Source organism: Erinaceus europaeus, chromosome 5 (genome assembly GCF_950295315.1).
Source record: "Erinaceus europaeus chromosome 5, mEriEur2.1, whole genome shotgun sequence".
NCBI lineage: Eukaryota > Metazoa > Chordata > Mammalia > Eulipotyphla > Erinaceidae > Erinaceus > Erinaceus europaeus.
The window spans coordinates 116,319,626-116,334,441 of record NC_080166.1 but is presented as its reverse complement, the minus strand read 5'-3'; the positions used below and the strand labels follow the sequence as shown (position 1 = coordinate 116,334,441).

The following is a 14,816-nucleotide window of genomic DNA, read 5'->3' as shown; positions in this document are numbered from 1 at the left end:
GGTAGTGTATGCACATTACTGTGCACAAGGACCCAGGTTCAAGCCCCAAACCACCACATGGGAGTATCATAAACTGGAAAAGCTTCATGAGCAGATAAATTTTGGTGTAGTGTCACTTCTTTTTTAAAAAGTTTATTTATTTTCCCTTTTGTTGCCCTTGTTGTTTTATTGTTGTAGTTATTATTGATGTTGTTAGATAGAATAGAAAGAGATGGAGGGAGGAGGGGAAGACAGAGGTGGGAGAGAAAGACACCTGCAGACATGCTTCACCGCCAGTGAAGCGACTCCCCTGCAGGTGAGGAGCTGGGGGCTCGAACTTGTATCCTTATGCCCGTCTTTGCACTTCACTTAACCTACTGTGCTACAGCCCGACTCCCATAGTGTCACTTCTTATCTCTGCCTTTCTCCCTTCTCTGCCTCTCACCCTCTATCATGAAAAAAAAAAAACCACAAAGGGGGAAAAAAGAGTCCTCCAGGACCAATAGGATTGCATAGGTATGAATAAATAGTTTCACTCACTCATAATAGCCAAGTGTAAGAAATAGCTACACGGGGGGAAGGGGTGGATCGGGCCATAGCGCAGCGGATTAAATGCATGTAGTGCAAAGTGCAAGGACCAGCATAAGGATTCCAGTTTGAGCCCCAGGCTCCCCACCTGCAGGGTAGTCTCTGCACAAGCAGTGAAGCAGATCTAGAGGTGTCTATCTTTCTCTGCCCCTCTCTGTCTTCCCCTCCTCTCTCCATTTCTCTCTGTCCTATTCAACAACGACATCAATAACAACAACAATAACAACAACAATAATAACCACAGCAATGATAAAACAAGAAGGGCAACAAAAGGGGGGAAAAATAACCTCCAGGAGCAGTGGATTCATGGTGCAGGCACCAAGCCCCAGCTATAACCCTGGAGGCAAGAAAAAAAATTTTTTTATTTAAAAAAGTGAAAGGAAGAAATAGTTCCATGTAGGCTAAATGGAAACTGCATATGTTTTGTGTGTGTCTAACTTTTTTCCTTTTAAAAAAATTTATTTATCTCAATTTAATTAGTGACTTAATAATTGATTTATATAATTATGAAATAATGGGCATAATGCCGCACTGTTCCTACCACCAGAGTTCTGTACCCCATTCCCTCCAATGGAAGCTACAACAATTTTCCCAAGGTTGTAGATATGGCTTAACCATTATTTCTACAAGTATCTGTTTATTTGTATATATTCACTCTCTTTTTTTCCCCTTGGTCATGTCTTCTCTTCCTTCCCAAGTCACACTTATACCTATTGCTATTTCCAAATGTCCTTTTTTTTTTTTCCCTCTCTCTTCTACCTCCTAGTCCTGATGGAATTGGAGTTCAGAGCCTCTGGCCATCTTCCCTCTGTCATTTCTCCCCCACTAGGCGTTTGGACCAAAATTCTTTTTTGGGGTGCAGAAAGTGGGAGATCTGTCTTCTGTAATTGCTTCTCTGTTGATCATGGGTGCTGGCAGGTTGATCCATCTCCCCAACCTGAAACTGCATATGTTTTCTTGACATCATGATAAGATCCTTAGGGTTGGGGGGGGGGGGTAGTTCCTGCTTTCAGCAGTCTGCCCTTCTTAAATATCTGTGTTCCCCAAGGATGCTTCACTTAAAAGAGAGGGGTTACTTTTTTTTCCATTCTGTCCAAAAGGACACAATAGTATCTTTATTTTTATTGCTGAATAGTATTCCATAGAGCATACATCCCATATCTTCTTTTTTTAAAAAAAAATTATTTATAAAATGGAAACACTGATAAGACCATAGGATAGGAGAGGTACAATTCCCACCACCAGAACTCCATATCCCATCCCCTCCCCGATAGCTTTCCTATTCTTTAACCCTCTGGGAGTATGGAACCAGGGTCATTATGGGATGCAGAAGGTGGAAGGTCTTGCTTCTGTAGTTGCTTCCCTGCTGATTATGGGCGTTAACAGGTTGATCCATACTCCCAGCCTGTCTCTCTTTTTCCCTAGTTGGGCAGGGCTCTGGGGAAGTGGAGCTCCGGGACACATTGGTGGGGTCGTCTTTCCAGGGAAGTCTGGTGGGTATCATCATAGTATCTGGAACCTGGTGGCCTCACCCAAACTTGCCAGTTTTGAAGCAGCCTCCTTGCAGAGATCAGGTCATCTTGGCTCTGCCCCCCAAGGGGTTACTTTTATCCTTAGAAATTCCTCTCTTCAGAGGGTTAAAGAATAAGAAAGCTGTCAGGAGAGGGGATGGGATACGGAGGTCTGGTTATGGGAATTGTGCCAAGTTGTATCCCTTTTATCCTATGGTTTTGTCAATGTCTCCTTTTTATAAATAAAAAATTAAAAAAAAAAAAAAAGAAATTCCTCTCTCTCTCTCTCATTTCTCACTCTCCTAGTTTTCTTTTCCCCAACACTCTGCAGGTTCCTGTCCTTTGTCCCTGCCTGCAGCTAGCTCTATGTGCGCACAAGGAGTTTGCTATTTCAGATTGCCCTTTCCTGCCTACAAATCCACTGCTTCTGGAGGCCATTTTTCCCATTTTTGTTGCCCTTGTTGTTGTTATTGTTATTGTTGTTATTGCTATTGTTTTGTCAGATAGGACAGAGAGAAATGGAGAGAGGACTGGAAGACAGAGAGGGGAGAGAAAGATAAACACCTGCAGACCTGCTTCATCGCCTGTGGAGCAAACCCCCTGCAGGTGAGGAGGCAAGGGCTCAAATCCTTGTGCCAGTCCTTGGCTTCATACCATGTGTGCCCAACCCACTGAGCTACCACCTGGTCCCCAACTGAGTCTCCTTTTGGGCACTCTTTCACATTCTTTGACTTGTGGATGCTTGGCCTCAGCCTTCATCTGCACAAGACATTCTCCCTGTGTGTGTCTGTTTCTTTCTTATATGGACACCAGTCATGATGCATCAGAGAGTCTAACCCACTACAGTAGGACCTCAGCCTCACTACTAGTTACATCTGAGCTGACTCTGTTCCCAAATAATGTCACATTCTGTGGTCCTGGAAGTCTGGATTAAAACATGAAGTTAAGGGGAAACAGCAGTTCAACTCATAGCACAGGAGCCTCACCATCAAGCAGCATTTATTAACTACCTGTTGTCTGTGACCTAAAAAGGTTGTTTGTCATCAGTCTATGGATGTCTGCTTAGCATCATAGACAGGTTCAAGTCTACTCAGTAGGAATAATGGGCTAAGATGGGGAAATGACACCAAGTGCTTTTTCACATACTAATGTCTCAAATTCTAGGTTGTAAAGATGAATGCGAGCTGTTTACAGAGGGAAATAGTTTTTCCTTCCCAGAAAGATTCAGATTTGATCTGACACATAATAGAATTCTATGTAGACTGGGATGAGGTGGAGTTGCTGATTAAAATAAAGAAAGCAAGCTTGCAAATTCCTACCTTAGATTGTCCTTAATTGGAAACCCAGGTTAAAGAACTCAACATTTTCTTTCAGAGACTATAATCCATTTAAGAACTATAGGCTTAATTGGGTAAGACTTCCCTAAAGAGTTTAGTTTTAGTTCAACCCTCTCAGCATCTTTGTAGAACTTGCTTTTGAAACAGAAAAGATGTTTCCTCTGAGTTGGTATATGTTTGCAAATTAATGAGCTTTGTGTCTGGTTCATATTATCAGATTTGAACCAGATAGTGATTTGTTTTCTGTAGAAAAAGAAAAGTGGGGGAGATGTCATAATAGTTATGCAAAAGACTTACATACCTGAGACCCTGATTTCTAGGTTCAATCCCCAGAACCACCATACACCAAAGCTGAGCAGTGCTCTAGTAAAATAAGACAGATAGAAGCATTTGATGATCAAGGTTTTGAGTTTTCCTCTACTAAAAATTGTAGATTGTACCAGAGTAGATATATATATATATATATATATGCAGAGGTGTGGGGGGCTTTGGATTAAAAATTATAAATTCTTATAATTTGTGGTGGGGAGAATACAGGTCCATGAAGGATGATATGAGGACCTAGTGGGGGTTGTATTGTTATATGGGAAACTGGGGAATGTTATGTATGTGCAAACTATTGTATTTACTGTTGAATGTAAAACATTAATTCCCCAATAAAGAAATAAAGAAAAAAATCACTTTAAAAAAAAGAATTATAAATTCTAGGTTGGAATCCTGGGCTTTTAGGAAGTTCTTTAACCACTTAGGGTCACTTTTTTTTTCTTGCTCAGGGACAATATGTGTCCTATTTTTGCCTTCCCCATTTAGCACAGTCATCTTCTTCTCTAATTCTGAACACTGCCAGATTCTGAGTCCTGGGAATTTTATTTCCTAACTATTGTTGACCTTTGAGCTCCATCTCGTCTTCCATATTTTTTCTCTGCATGGACTGGCCCTCACAACTTGCTGTCTAAGTGATTGTTATGACCTATGACTTCCTGGCAGGTCTCAGCCTTGATCTTATTGTTTCAATGAAGCATCTTCCACGTTCCTGCCTATTTTTTTTCTCAGATGTACTTACATCTAGTTATGTGTCTCCCGTTATTACTGTCAGGATGCAGATCATTTTCTTCTCATAATAATTACATGCTGAGTGTGATACTAAACATAATACATGGATTGCCTCTAAGAACCTCACAACAAAATTTTAAGTCGCAGTTTCTATTGCTATTCTTATTTTCCAAATGAGACCTAGTTTAAGTAATGGCATGCTGTCACATGGCTGGAAGGTGACAGAGGCAGACACTGATGCAAGCATTCTGATTCCAAACCGCACACACTTCATCCCTCTCCTGTCCTGCTATGTGTGAAGGTGGCTCAAAGACCTTTCTCATTGTGGTCCAGGAGGTGGCACAGTGGGTAAAGCTTTGGACTCTCAAGCATGAGGTCCCAAGTTCAATCCCCAGCAGCACATGTATCAGAGTGATGTCTGGTTCTTTTTCTCTATCCTATCATTTCTCATGAATAAGTAAGTAAAATCTTTTTTTTTTTTTAAAAGGCCTTTCTCATCTACCTCTGCTGCCTCTCTTAACACTCACCACCTCTTACTCTTCTGCAAACACCTCAACCATCAGCATAGTCATACTGAGCTCCACATCCTGAGGGCAGCATACAGTGGGCACAGCATCTAAATTGCAGATGGATCTCAAAAATATTTTATTCATTTATCTAATAAGACAGAGAGAAATTGAGAAGTGAAGAAGTGTGATAGAAGGAGAGAGAGAGAGAAGGAGAGACACCTGCAGCACTGCTTCACCACTCACAAAGCTTCCCAACTGCAGGTGGGGACCAGGCATTTGACCAATACAAATTTCTTTCTTTTGATTAATGGACCATGGTCACATAGATGTTAACATTTGGGGGCCAGGTGGCAGTGCAGCGGATTAAGTGCACATGGCGCGAAGCGCAAGGACCAGCATAAGGACCCCGGTTGAGGTGTCCATCTTTTTCTCTCCCTCTCTGTCTTCCCCTCCTCTCTCGATTTCTCTCTGTCCTATCCAACAACAGCAACAGCAATGGCAACAACAACAGTAACAAGGGCAACAAAATGGAGAAGATGGCCTCTAGGAGCAGTGGATTTGTAGTGCAGGCACCTAGCCCCAGTGATAACCCTGGAGGCAAAAAAGATGTTAACATTTTCCCACACAAGTAGAAGTAAAGACCTGTGTGTGTTCCTGTATAAATTTAGAAGAAAGGTGAAAACAGTGCATGATCTCATTGTCTGTCTTTGCTTTTGCAGGCTCTCTATACACATGGATGATGAGCTGCGACATATTGCACAGAATTCTCTTCAGGGTTTACTTGTTGACTTCCCTGACTGGAGAGAAGACGTGCTGTTTGGTTTCACCAACTTCCTGCTCCGAGAAGTGAATGACATGCACCACACACTCCTTGATTCATCCCTGAAGTTACTGCTCCAGCTACTTACCCAGTGGAAACTGGTCATACAGACTCAAGGAAAGGTCTGTGAGCAAGCCAATACAAGCAGAGATTTTGGGGTGATCTTTACACTCTTTGTACTGTTAGCACCCTCTTACCTTGTTCAGAGCATTCCTCCTTTCTCATGTTGTGCTCATACCAGAAGATGATGTGTGTTTATAAAAGGAAAAATGGAATTGGGGTGAAGTCTGTCCTGTCTTCTGATTTGCTTTTGCTTTAATTCATTGGGTTGTGATTTGAGAATTTTCAAAACTCATCCCATAAATATGTGAAACCTAGACTCAACTCTAACATGCAAACAAGCATGCAAGGCTTAATTGGAAATAAGTGTTTGAAAGTTCAACCTAGTAGTCTTTGAATGTCCATAGGGAATTTAAATAAAAAACAAACCAGTTAGACTACTTTGATTGAACATAATCTCAAATGGTGTGGATGAAAGTGGTTATTTTCTGAAAGCAGTTTGTATTAATATTAATTGCCTCTTAAAATTATTACTTGTCAGCGGTAGCAGATGGTTGGTAATTTTCCAGAGCAGCCATTGATCTAAAAAACAAAAAGCAGTCGTTGATAACTCATGAATAATAATGAGCTTGTAGGAATGCCTGATTTGAAGCCGTTGTGATTTCTTTTCATATAACAAGGCCAAATGGGCAGAGAGATGTACATGGAAGAGTATTTTCTTCTTTCGCCGTTACTCTTTTCTGAATGTAGGGTTTGTTCTTATTGCACGGCAGCTGATTCCAAATGGTTCCAGCCACAGAATTCCGTCCGAACGCGGTCCACACTGCAGCGTTCTCCACGCTGTGGAAGGCTTTGCTCTGGTTTTACTCTGCAGTTTCCAGGTGGCCACTCGCAAGCTGTCAGTCTTAATACTTAAGGAGATCCGAGCTTTATTTGTTGCCCTGGGCCAGCCTGAGGTATGCATTTGCCGTCTGAATTTTCCAACTCATTTCTTTCAACAGTTTTGATGGTTAGTTAAAAGCTACCACTAGCACATTGCCATTTCACATAGTTGTGTCACACATGAGATCCATACGTAATTACTGACTCGTGTTAACATTTATGACCTGCAAGAAAGAAGTCACACCTTAGGACAGCAACAGACAAGATCATTCCTGGCTCCCTAAGAGATGAAAAATCTCGAGACTTAGTTATGGATCATTTTTAGTGTTCAGTGTACATCTAATTTATATTATTATACTTACTTTGCATAATAAATTTGAGAAAATAATGCATATCATTTAAAATGACCAAGGTGTGACTAACTGAAAATTACTTAGTCTCAGTAATTGGAGAAAAATAGCATCACAAGGGCACACGCCTTTATAGTAGGGGTAAGTAAGGAATGATGCACGAGTCCCGACTTCTCAAGCTAAGCTGCTACACTCCATCCAGCACACATGCATCCTTGCTCAGATACTAAGACTCCTTCCCTACTGTCACAGGAAGTAAAACCTTTGCAGGAGTTGGGTTATCATTGAGGCTCGGTGCCTCCACAATAAATCTCCTAGCAGCCATTTTCCCTACCCCCTCCGATTTTCTTTTTTTTTTTATTAGATAAGACAAACAGAAATTGAGAGGGGGGAAAGGGGACACACAGAGAGAGAGAGAGAGGTAAAGAGAGACACCTGCAGCTCTGCCTCACCACTCATGAAGCTTCCCCCTGAAGGTGAGGAACAGGGATTTGAACCCAGTCTTTGTGCTTAACGTGTTAAGTTAACCAGGTGCACTCCCACCTGGCTCAGGACCAGCTTTTAACATCATACATTTCTTTTGAAAACTGCTAATTGCCATTTTCTTATTTTAAATCACTGATCTTGGTTTATGATCTATGATGTAGCCATTGTCCTCACAAAATATGTTCAGTCTGTCAACAGTCCTTCCTGCTCACATGTTTTCAGATAGCTTTCTGATACGATTTAAGACTGTATCTCTGGCATCTAGTAAATGGATGTCTACACCTACTACTGTATTTTGATAAACCTCTATCTAGTCTACCATTATGGAAGCAATGATAAAAGTAATTGTTATGTATGGAACAGGCATACTGACCACTGCTCTACCCATTGATAGTATCTCATTTAAAGCTTGCAATAACCTAAACATTAATTTTACCTGCAGTGCATAGAAATACAAAGACTGATGTGTAGAGAAGTCAAACACCTCACCCAAAATTAACAGTTAAGAGGTGATAGCACATTTGAGTCATCTGAAAAGCTCATCCTTATGGGGTTTCCATTCCTTAAAATTAGTGACAGTGTGAACACACTAGTGAATAATGCATGGCGCTGGTGTTTAAGATCTTCATGTGCATGTGCAAGCCTTTGAAATTCAGGTGTCTTTTCAGTACAGTGTGAAATTGGAGTTCTAGCTATCTTTCCTGAAACTTGAAAGACTAAACTCAGAATCACAGGGAACTTTATCTGCTGCTTTTTACCCTCTTGTCACTCATTTTTCTGTGAGAAAATCCTTATCACTCTCTTGCAAGCTGTTCCACCTCATGTAACTAGACAAAGGTGGTGGGGTGGGTGGGAAGGATTGATTTTCCCAAGGAGAATAATCACCTTCCGTTTGTACAGGACGATGACAGGCCTATGATTGATGTCATGGATCAGCTAAGTTCTTCCATTCTTGAAAGTTTTATTCATGTAGCAGTTTCGGATTCAGTAAGTACACATTTCATCCTGATTACTAATAGTTCTTAAGCATAATCTCTGGCCTATCTGAAAAAGGAGACAAAGTAAAAAAGTATAGTCAAGAGTTCTGAGGCTTGGACACAAAGGCACTTGTGAAAACAAGTGCAGCTTTTCAAATGCCGGCATAGGAGACATTTGGATAGATTTCAAACAGAATTTGGGCCCTAAGACTATAGGCAATACTTTACACAACATCAAGGAAAAATGCCGTGGAATTCTTTAAGAACATTTATTTGCTCAATTATTATGTTTAATGCCATGTGACATTTTTATGTGGTGCTTTACAGTTTGCAAGGTGCTTTCATATGTGCTATCCTATTTTGTCTTCTTTTTAATCATTTCATCTTTATTGAAACTCCAACCCCTAAGGAGTACAGTAACAATCACGCAGAAAGAAACAATTGCACCCTGTTGGGATTCTAAATCTAGTAGAACTGTTTCTACTACATAAATACATTCTTTCACTTAAGGAGTGTACTGGTCACTTTCCATTTCCTGAACATGTAGCAGAGAAATTCTTTAATTATCTGATTAAAAAAAATAACAACAATAAATACAGTAGTGTAATGAAACCTGAATCAATTTCAACTACAAAGTTACAAAAAGCAGAACAGAAACTACTTACAGAACCCACATTTTGCTGATGCCCAGGTCAACTCTTATCAAATGACCATAAATGAACACAAACACATTTAACAAGTAAATGAATACAAAACCTCTAGGCATCTGTGAGCTTCTCATGACCTTTTCCAACAGATTGAATACAGATCACTTTTTTTTTTTTCAGTAGCCCTGTTCTAGCTTATGGTAATACTAATGATGAGAATGACTAAATTGACTAGGCAGAGAGTGTACTTTAACATTGACCTTGAATAGTCAAGCTTGTTGTATAAACATATCTTAATTCTCTGCAGACATGTTTTGTCATTTGAATTAGTCCTGGATTTATCATAATCTGAATCTTGGGGTGACTAGGTCAGTAGTGCTACGTTTAGCAGAGGAATGGAGACAGCAGTGCTTGCTTTGGACCAGGTGTTTTTATATTCCTTATCTCATGAAACTCAAAGATTAAATGAATAGCAGCAGCAGAATTCTCTGCAATCATAAATAAGCAGACAGAGAGACTTTGACTATACTCAGTAATTTTCCAGGTTGCAGACCTTGGGCAGAACCTATGTTGGAATCTCATCTCTCTGCCTTCAGAGCTCAAGCGATACACCTTATGTCCCACTAACTACTGAGGCCATGACTGTAAGCACTCTTACACATGGGAACATGTAGTTAAATGCAGGTCCAACAGATAGAATGGATCACTTTAGGCAATTTCCTACCCTGGCAAAAGCAACTAGAGTATTTGAAACTTGCTGTTCCTTAAACTTTGATATTCTGTTCTTAAAAGAGAATGAAGAAATTGTACTCCTGAGACATCAACCATCTCATAAAACATTTCCTCAATAATAAAGAGATGTGATATGAGAAAGTACTTGTTATCTACATATTTTTATGTTCCAAAAGGCTTTAGAATACTTTCTTTGGGCTTGGACAAAAGCAAATAGACATCTTACCTTGAAAATCATCAATAAAATGTCTTTCGTAAAAGGAATTGTATCGGGCTCTCTCCTTCTCTGTCTTCCCCTTCCTTTTCATTTCTCTCTGTCTCTACCCAATAAATAAAATTTTTTAAATAAATAAAAATAAAATAAAAGGAATTGTATTCCTTCAGCCCCCCCCCCACCTTTGACTGAAGGAGTTGACTATTGAGAGCAAGTAAGCACTAAGAAGAGGATGAATTTAAAAAAATAAATGAAAAAAAAAAAAACACTAATGTGGCCCAGGAATTGGCCCAGTGGATAAAACATTGGACTTTTCAAGCATGAGCTCCTGAATTCAATCCCCGGCAGCACATGTACCAGAGTGATGTCTGGTTCTTTATCTCTCTCCTCCTGTCTTTATCATTAATAAATAAATAAAATATTTTTTAAAAAATACTAATTACTGGGATAAAAGACATCTGAATCACAGAAATTAATAATTTTTCAGAATTTTAAAGTGGTAAATCCATAACTGATATTAAATAAACTTTTTTTTTTCAGAGCACTGCTCAGCTCTGGCTTGTGGTAGTATAGGGGCTTGAACCTAGGATTTTGGAGGCTTAGGCATAAGAGTCTCTTTGCATAACCATTATGCTATCTACCCCACCCTCTTCTCATTTATTCAACAAGTGAACTGCTTCTGTGTACTGGCCATGTGATATTAAAGCTATAGAAAATATGAACCCTGTCCTGAAACTCTGCCCTTTAGCTACTTGCCGTTTGACATAAATACCAGCCATATGGAGTCAGCCGGTATCTCAGCGGGTTAAGCACATGTGGCACAAAATGCAAAGACCAGCATGACCAGCGTAAGGATCCTGGTTCAAGCCCCAGCTCCTTACCTGCTGGGGAGTTGCTTCACAAGCGGTGAAGCAGGTCTGCAGGTGTCTATCTTTCTCTCCCCCTCTCTGTCTTCCCCGCCTCTCTCCATTTCTCTGTGTCGTATCCAACAACAACAACGATAATAACTACAACAATAAGACAACAAGGGCAATAAAAGGGGATAAATAAATATTTTTAAAAAAATTTTAAAAAATACTAGCCATGAACTATAAGCCATGGATGGCTTCATGTGGTTGGTACAGAAGTCATGGTCAAAGCTAGCCCACTGTATAGGTGGTCAGGAGAAGCACTGAGGAGGAAGACAAGACAAGTGACGCACAGTCCCCGACATGGAATCATTGCCATGTTTTTGCACCTACAGGCAACACTACCGCTGACCCACAGCGTGGACCTACAGTGGCTGGTGGAGTGGAACGCAGTCCTGGTCAATAGCCATTATGATGTGAAGAGCCCCTCCCATGTCTGGATATTCGCCCAGTCAGTCAAAGACCCCTGGGTCCTTTGCCTCTTCAGTTTCCTCCGACAGGAGAACTTGCCCAAGCACTGCCCCACCGCACTCAGCTACGCCTGGCCATACGCCTTCACTCGGCTCCAGTCAGTGATGCCTCTAGTGGACCCAAAGTAAGAGAGCCCTAGGAATTCCAGTTTGTTCATTTTGCCATGTACCCTCTGGCATTGTCTATTTTTTTTTCCACATCCCATTGAGAGGTTAATGGTTTCCAGGATAGTTGTTGATAAACAAGTCCAGTTTCTCATATCTTTGTGGTAGGTGTCTACAGAGCACAGTTACTCCCAGTTCAGATCCCTTTCCATTATTATGCAACGAGAACCCAGCACCCTCTTCCTCCCCCTTCCCCAGAGTCTTTTGATTTGGTGTAGTACACCACACCCAGTCCAAGTTTTGCTTGGTGTTTTCCTTTTTAGTGTTCCTTAAGTTCCACCTGTAAGTGAGATCATATTTCTGGCTTGTCTCACTTAACATCATCCTTTCTAGTTCCATCCAAGATGAGGCAGAAGAGATGACTTCATCATTTTTAACACCTGAGTATTATTCCACTGTGTATATATACTACAACATTCTTAGCCACTTATCAGTTGATGGGCATCTGGGTTGCTTCCAAGTTTTTGACTATTATGAATTGTGCTTCTATAAACATATATATTTATATAGAGAGAGGGCTCTCGGCTCTCCCTCTCTGAGGTCTCGCTCCCTGCTCTCCCCCCGTGGTCGGCCATTGCCGGCTGGCTCCACGTGGTCTGGCCTCGGGCTCTAGCGTGTTGGCATCGGGCTCTAGCGTGTTGGCATCGGGCTCTAGCGTGTTGGCTTCGGGCTCCAGCGTGTTGGCTTCGGGCTCCAGCGTGTTGGCATTGGGCTCCTGCGTGCTAGCGTCGGGCTCCTGCGGGCTGCGGGGCTGCGGGGCTGCGGGCGCGGTGCGCGGGGTTGTCTGGGCGCAGCCGGCTGGCTGGCTGTTTAACCAGGTGGAAAGGGCAGCTCCGCGCCTCGCCTCCCTCCCGCTGGCTCTTCCCGCTGGCTGTTCTGAGTTCGCCTATATATATAAATATATATGTTTATAGAAGCACAATTCATAATAGTCAAAAACTTGGAAATAATGTCTCTTAGATGTTGCTCTAAGAGATTGGAATATTATAATCTCTTGTCTCTGAAATTCCCGATACAGAATACTTTTCTTTAAGGGTGTATGAATTCATGCCATACAAGCAAGAGGGCTTCACCTGACACTGAAAGAAAGAGAAAGAGGGGCAAGTCAGAGCACCACCCTTGTGAATGCAGAGCCAGGGAACCTCAGACAGGCGAGCCCCAAACTCTCACTTGAGCTATTTCTCTGGCTACTTATGAAATGAATTCTTACTTTTGAGTAGAAAAGGAGGAACTTTTTTTTTTTTGCTTGAGGACTGGGAGATAGCTCATTAGTAGAGTACAGAACTTGCATGTATATAGAACTTGGAGGTCTCAGAGGCCTCTGCTTCAATAATGCCTGGCCCCACAATATACCAGGGTTGATCTTCTAGTGTATGCCTTTCTCTTTTTCATAAAATAAATAACATTTTTAAAAGATTTTCCATTAAAAAAAAAAACTCTTGGGAGTTGGGCAGTAGCGCAGTGGGTTAAGCGCACGTGACGCAAAGCACAAGGGCCGGCATAAGGATCCTGGTTTGAGCCCCCGGCTCCCCACCTGCAGGGGAGTCACTTCACAGGTGGTGAAGCAGGTCTGCAGGTGTCTCTCTTTCTCTCTCCCTCTCTGTCTTCTGCTCCTTTCTCCATTTCTCTGTGTCCTATCCAACAACGACGACATCAACAACAATAATAACTAAAACAACAAGGGCAACAAAAGGGAAAATAAAATATAAAAAAAATTTTTTCTAAAGCTAGTGTTTGGGGTGGGGATTTTTTGTTTTTTTGTTTGTTTGTCTGTTTGTTTTTGGTGGGAGTGGTCATAATAATAAATGATTGTGTGAGTATAGAATTTCAGAGCCTTCATAGCAAAAAGCACCTTGAAGTTCTTCCACTCCACTTCCAAGCCAGTGCATATATTCCCTGTCCAGACAGTTCTTGCAGAGAGGCAGAACTTGACATTCAAATACACAACTCTATTTAAGAAGCTCCTGTGATTGTTATTTCATCGGCGATATTTAAACTTCAGAGCTCAGTTTCTCTCTTATTTCCAACTCCATGTTTCCAGTAACCCAATCAATGCCAAGAAAACCAGCACTGCCGGCAGTGGAGACAACTATGTTACCTTGTGGAGAAATTACCTTATTCTGTGTTTTGGAGTTGCCAAACCCAGTATTATGAGCCCAGGACATTTACGAGCTTCCACTCCTGAGATAATGGCGACCACCCCTGATGGTACAGTGAGCTACGATAACAAGGTGACATGACATACTTCCGAAGAATTATTCTGTAAGGTTTTTTTTTAGCTTGCTTGTTTAGAGTCCACCGTGCATATTGCACTGTGCCTGCCATCTGGAGTAAATGGGATCAAATTTTCATCCTATACATTTCCAAATTCCATTGAGCATTCGTGTGAATAATTTATCATTCATTCCTGAAAAGGGGGAACGGATGATAAAGAGAAATAGAAATGCTGGTTTAAGATTGTAGAGTGACTTGTGCTTATTGGTGCCCTGAGTTTTGGTTCATGTCTTACATATCACATTTATCTCACTCCTCTCAAGTATTTATCTTTAAAAATGTAGAGGTCTAGGTGGTGGCACACCCAGTGAAGTGTACTGTACAAAGATCTGGGTTCAAACACCCCCCTCATACACTTCTCACCTGTAGGAGGGACACTTCATGAGTGGTGAAGCAGGTCTGCATGTGTTGATCTTTCTTTCTCTCTTCCTCTCTATCCCCCTTCCCCTCTCAATTTCTCTCTGTCTTACCCAATAAAATGGGGGAAAAAATAAGAAAAGATGTCTACCAGGAGTGGTGGATTCATAGTGCTGGCACTGAGTTCCAGCGATTAGAGGGGGAAAATAAAATGCTTGCATTTAAATTGACTTGTTAATGAAGGTTTACAGATTTTAATTTTTTTTTTTTTTTGCCTCCAGGGTTATTGCTGGGGCTCGGTGCCTGCACTACTAATCCACTGCTCCTGGAAGCTTTTTCCCCCCCTTTTTGTAGCCCTTGTTGTTTATCGTTGTTGTTACTAACCAGGATCCTTGTACGCACCCTTGCACTTCGTGCCATGTTCGCTTAGCCTGCTTCACTACTGCCCAGCACCTAAAAAACATTTTTAAAAGATTGTTATAGGGCTGGATGGTGGC

The 14,816-nt window shown here is 41.4% G+C and overlaps 1 protein-coding gene across 4 annotated transcripts in view; it reads left to right on the top strand.

The window, feature by feature from the left end:
- Nucleotides 1–14,816, top strand: part of FRY (FRY microtubule binding protein) — a 495,577-nt gene that overhangs the window by 351,509 nt on the left and 129,252 nt on the right. For all 4 annotated transcript variants that reach the window (XM_060191649.1, XM_060191648.1, XM_060191651.1 and 1 more), the window contains 5 exons: nucleotides 5,697–5,919; nucleotides 6,631–6,813; nucleotides 8,476–8,562; nucleotides 11,389–11,648; nucleotides 13,730–13,919. In XM_060191649.1, coding sequence (XP_060047632.1) covers nucleotides 5,697–5,919; nucleotides 6,631–6,813; nucleotides 8,476–8,562; nucleotides 11,389–11,648; nucleotides 13,730–13,919 — 943 coding nt within the window. The remainder of the gene's footprint in view (nucleotides 1–5,696; nucleotides 5,920–6,630; nucleotides 6,814–8,475; nucleotides 8,563–11,388; nucleotides 11,649–13,729; nucleotides 13,920–14,816) is intronic.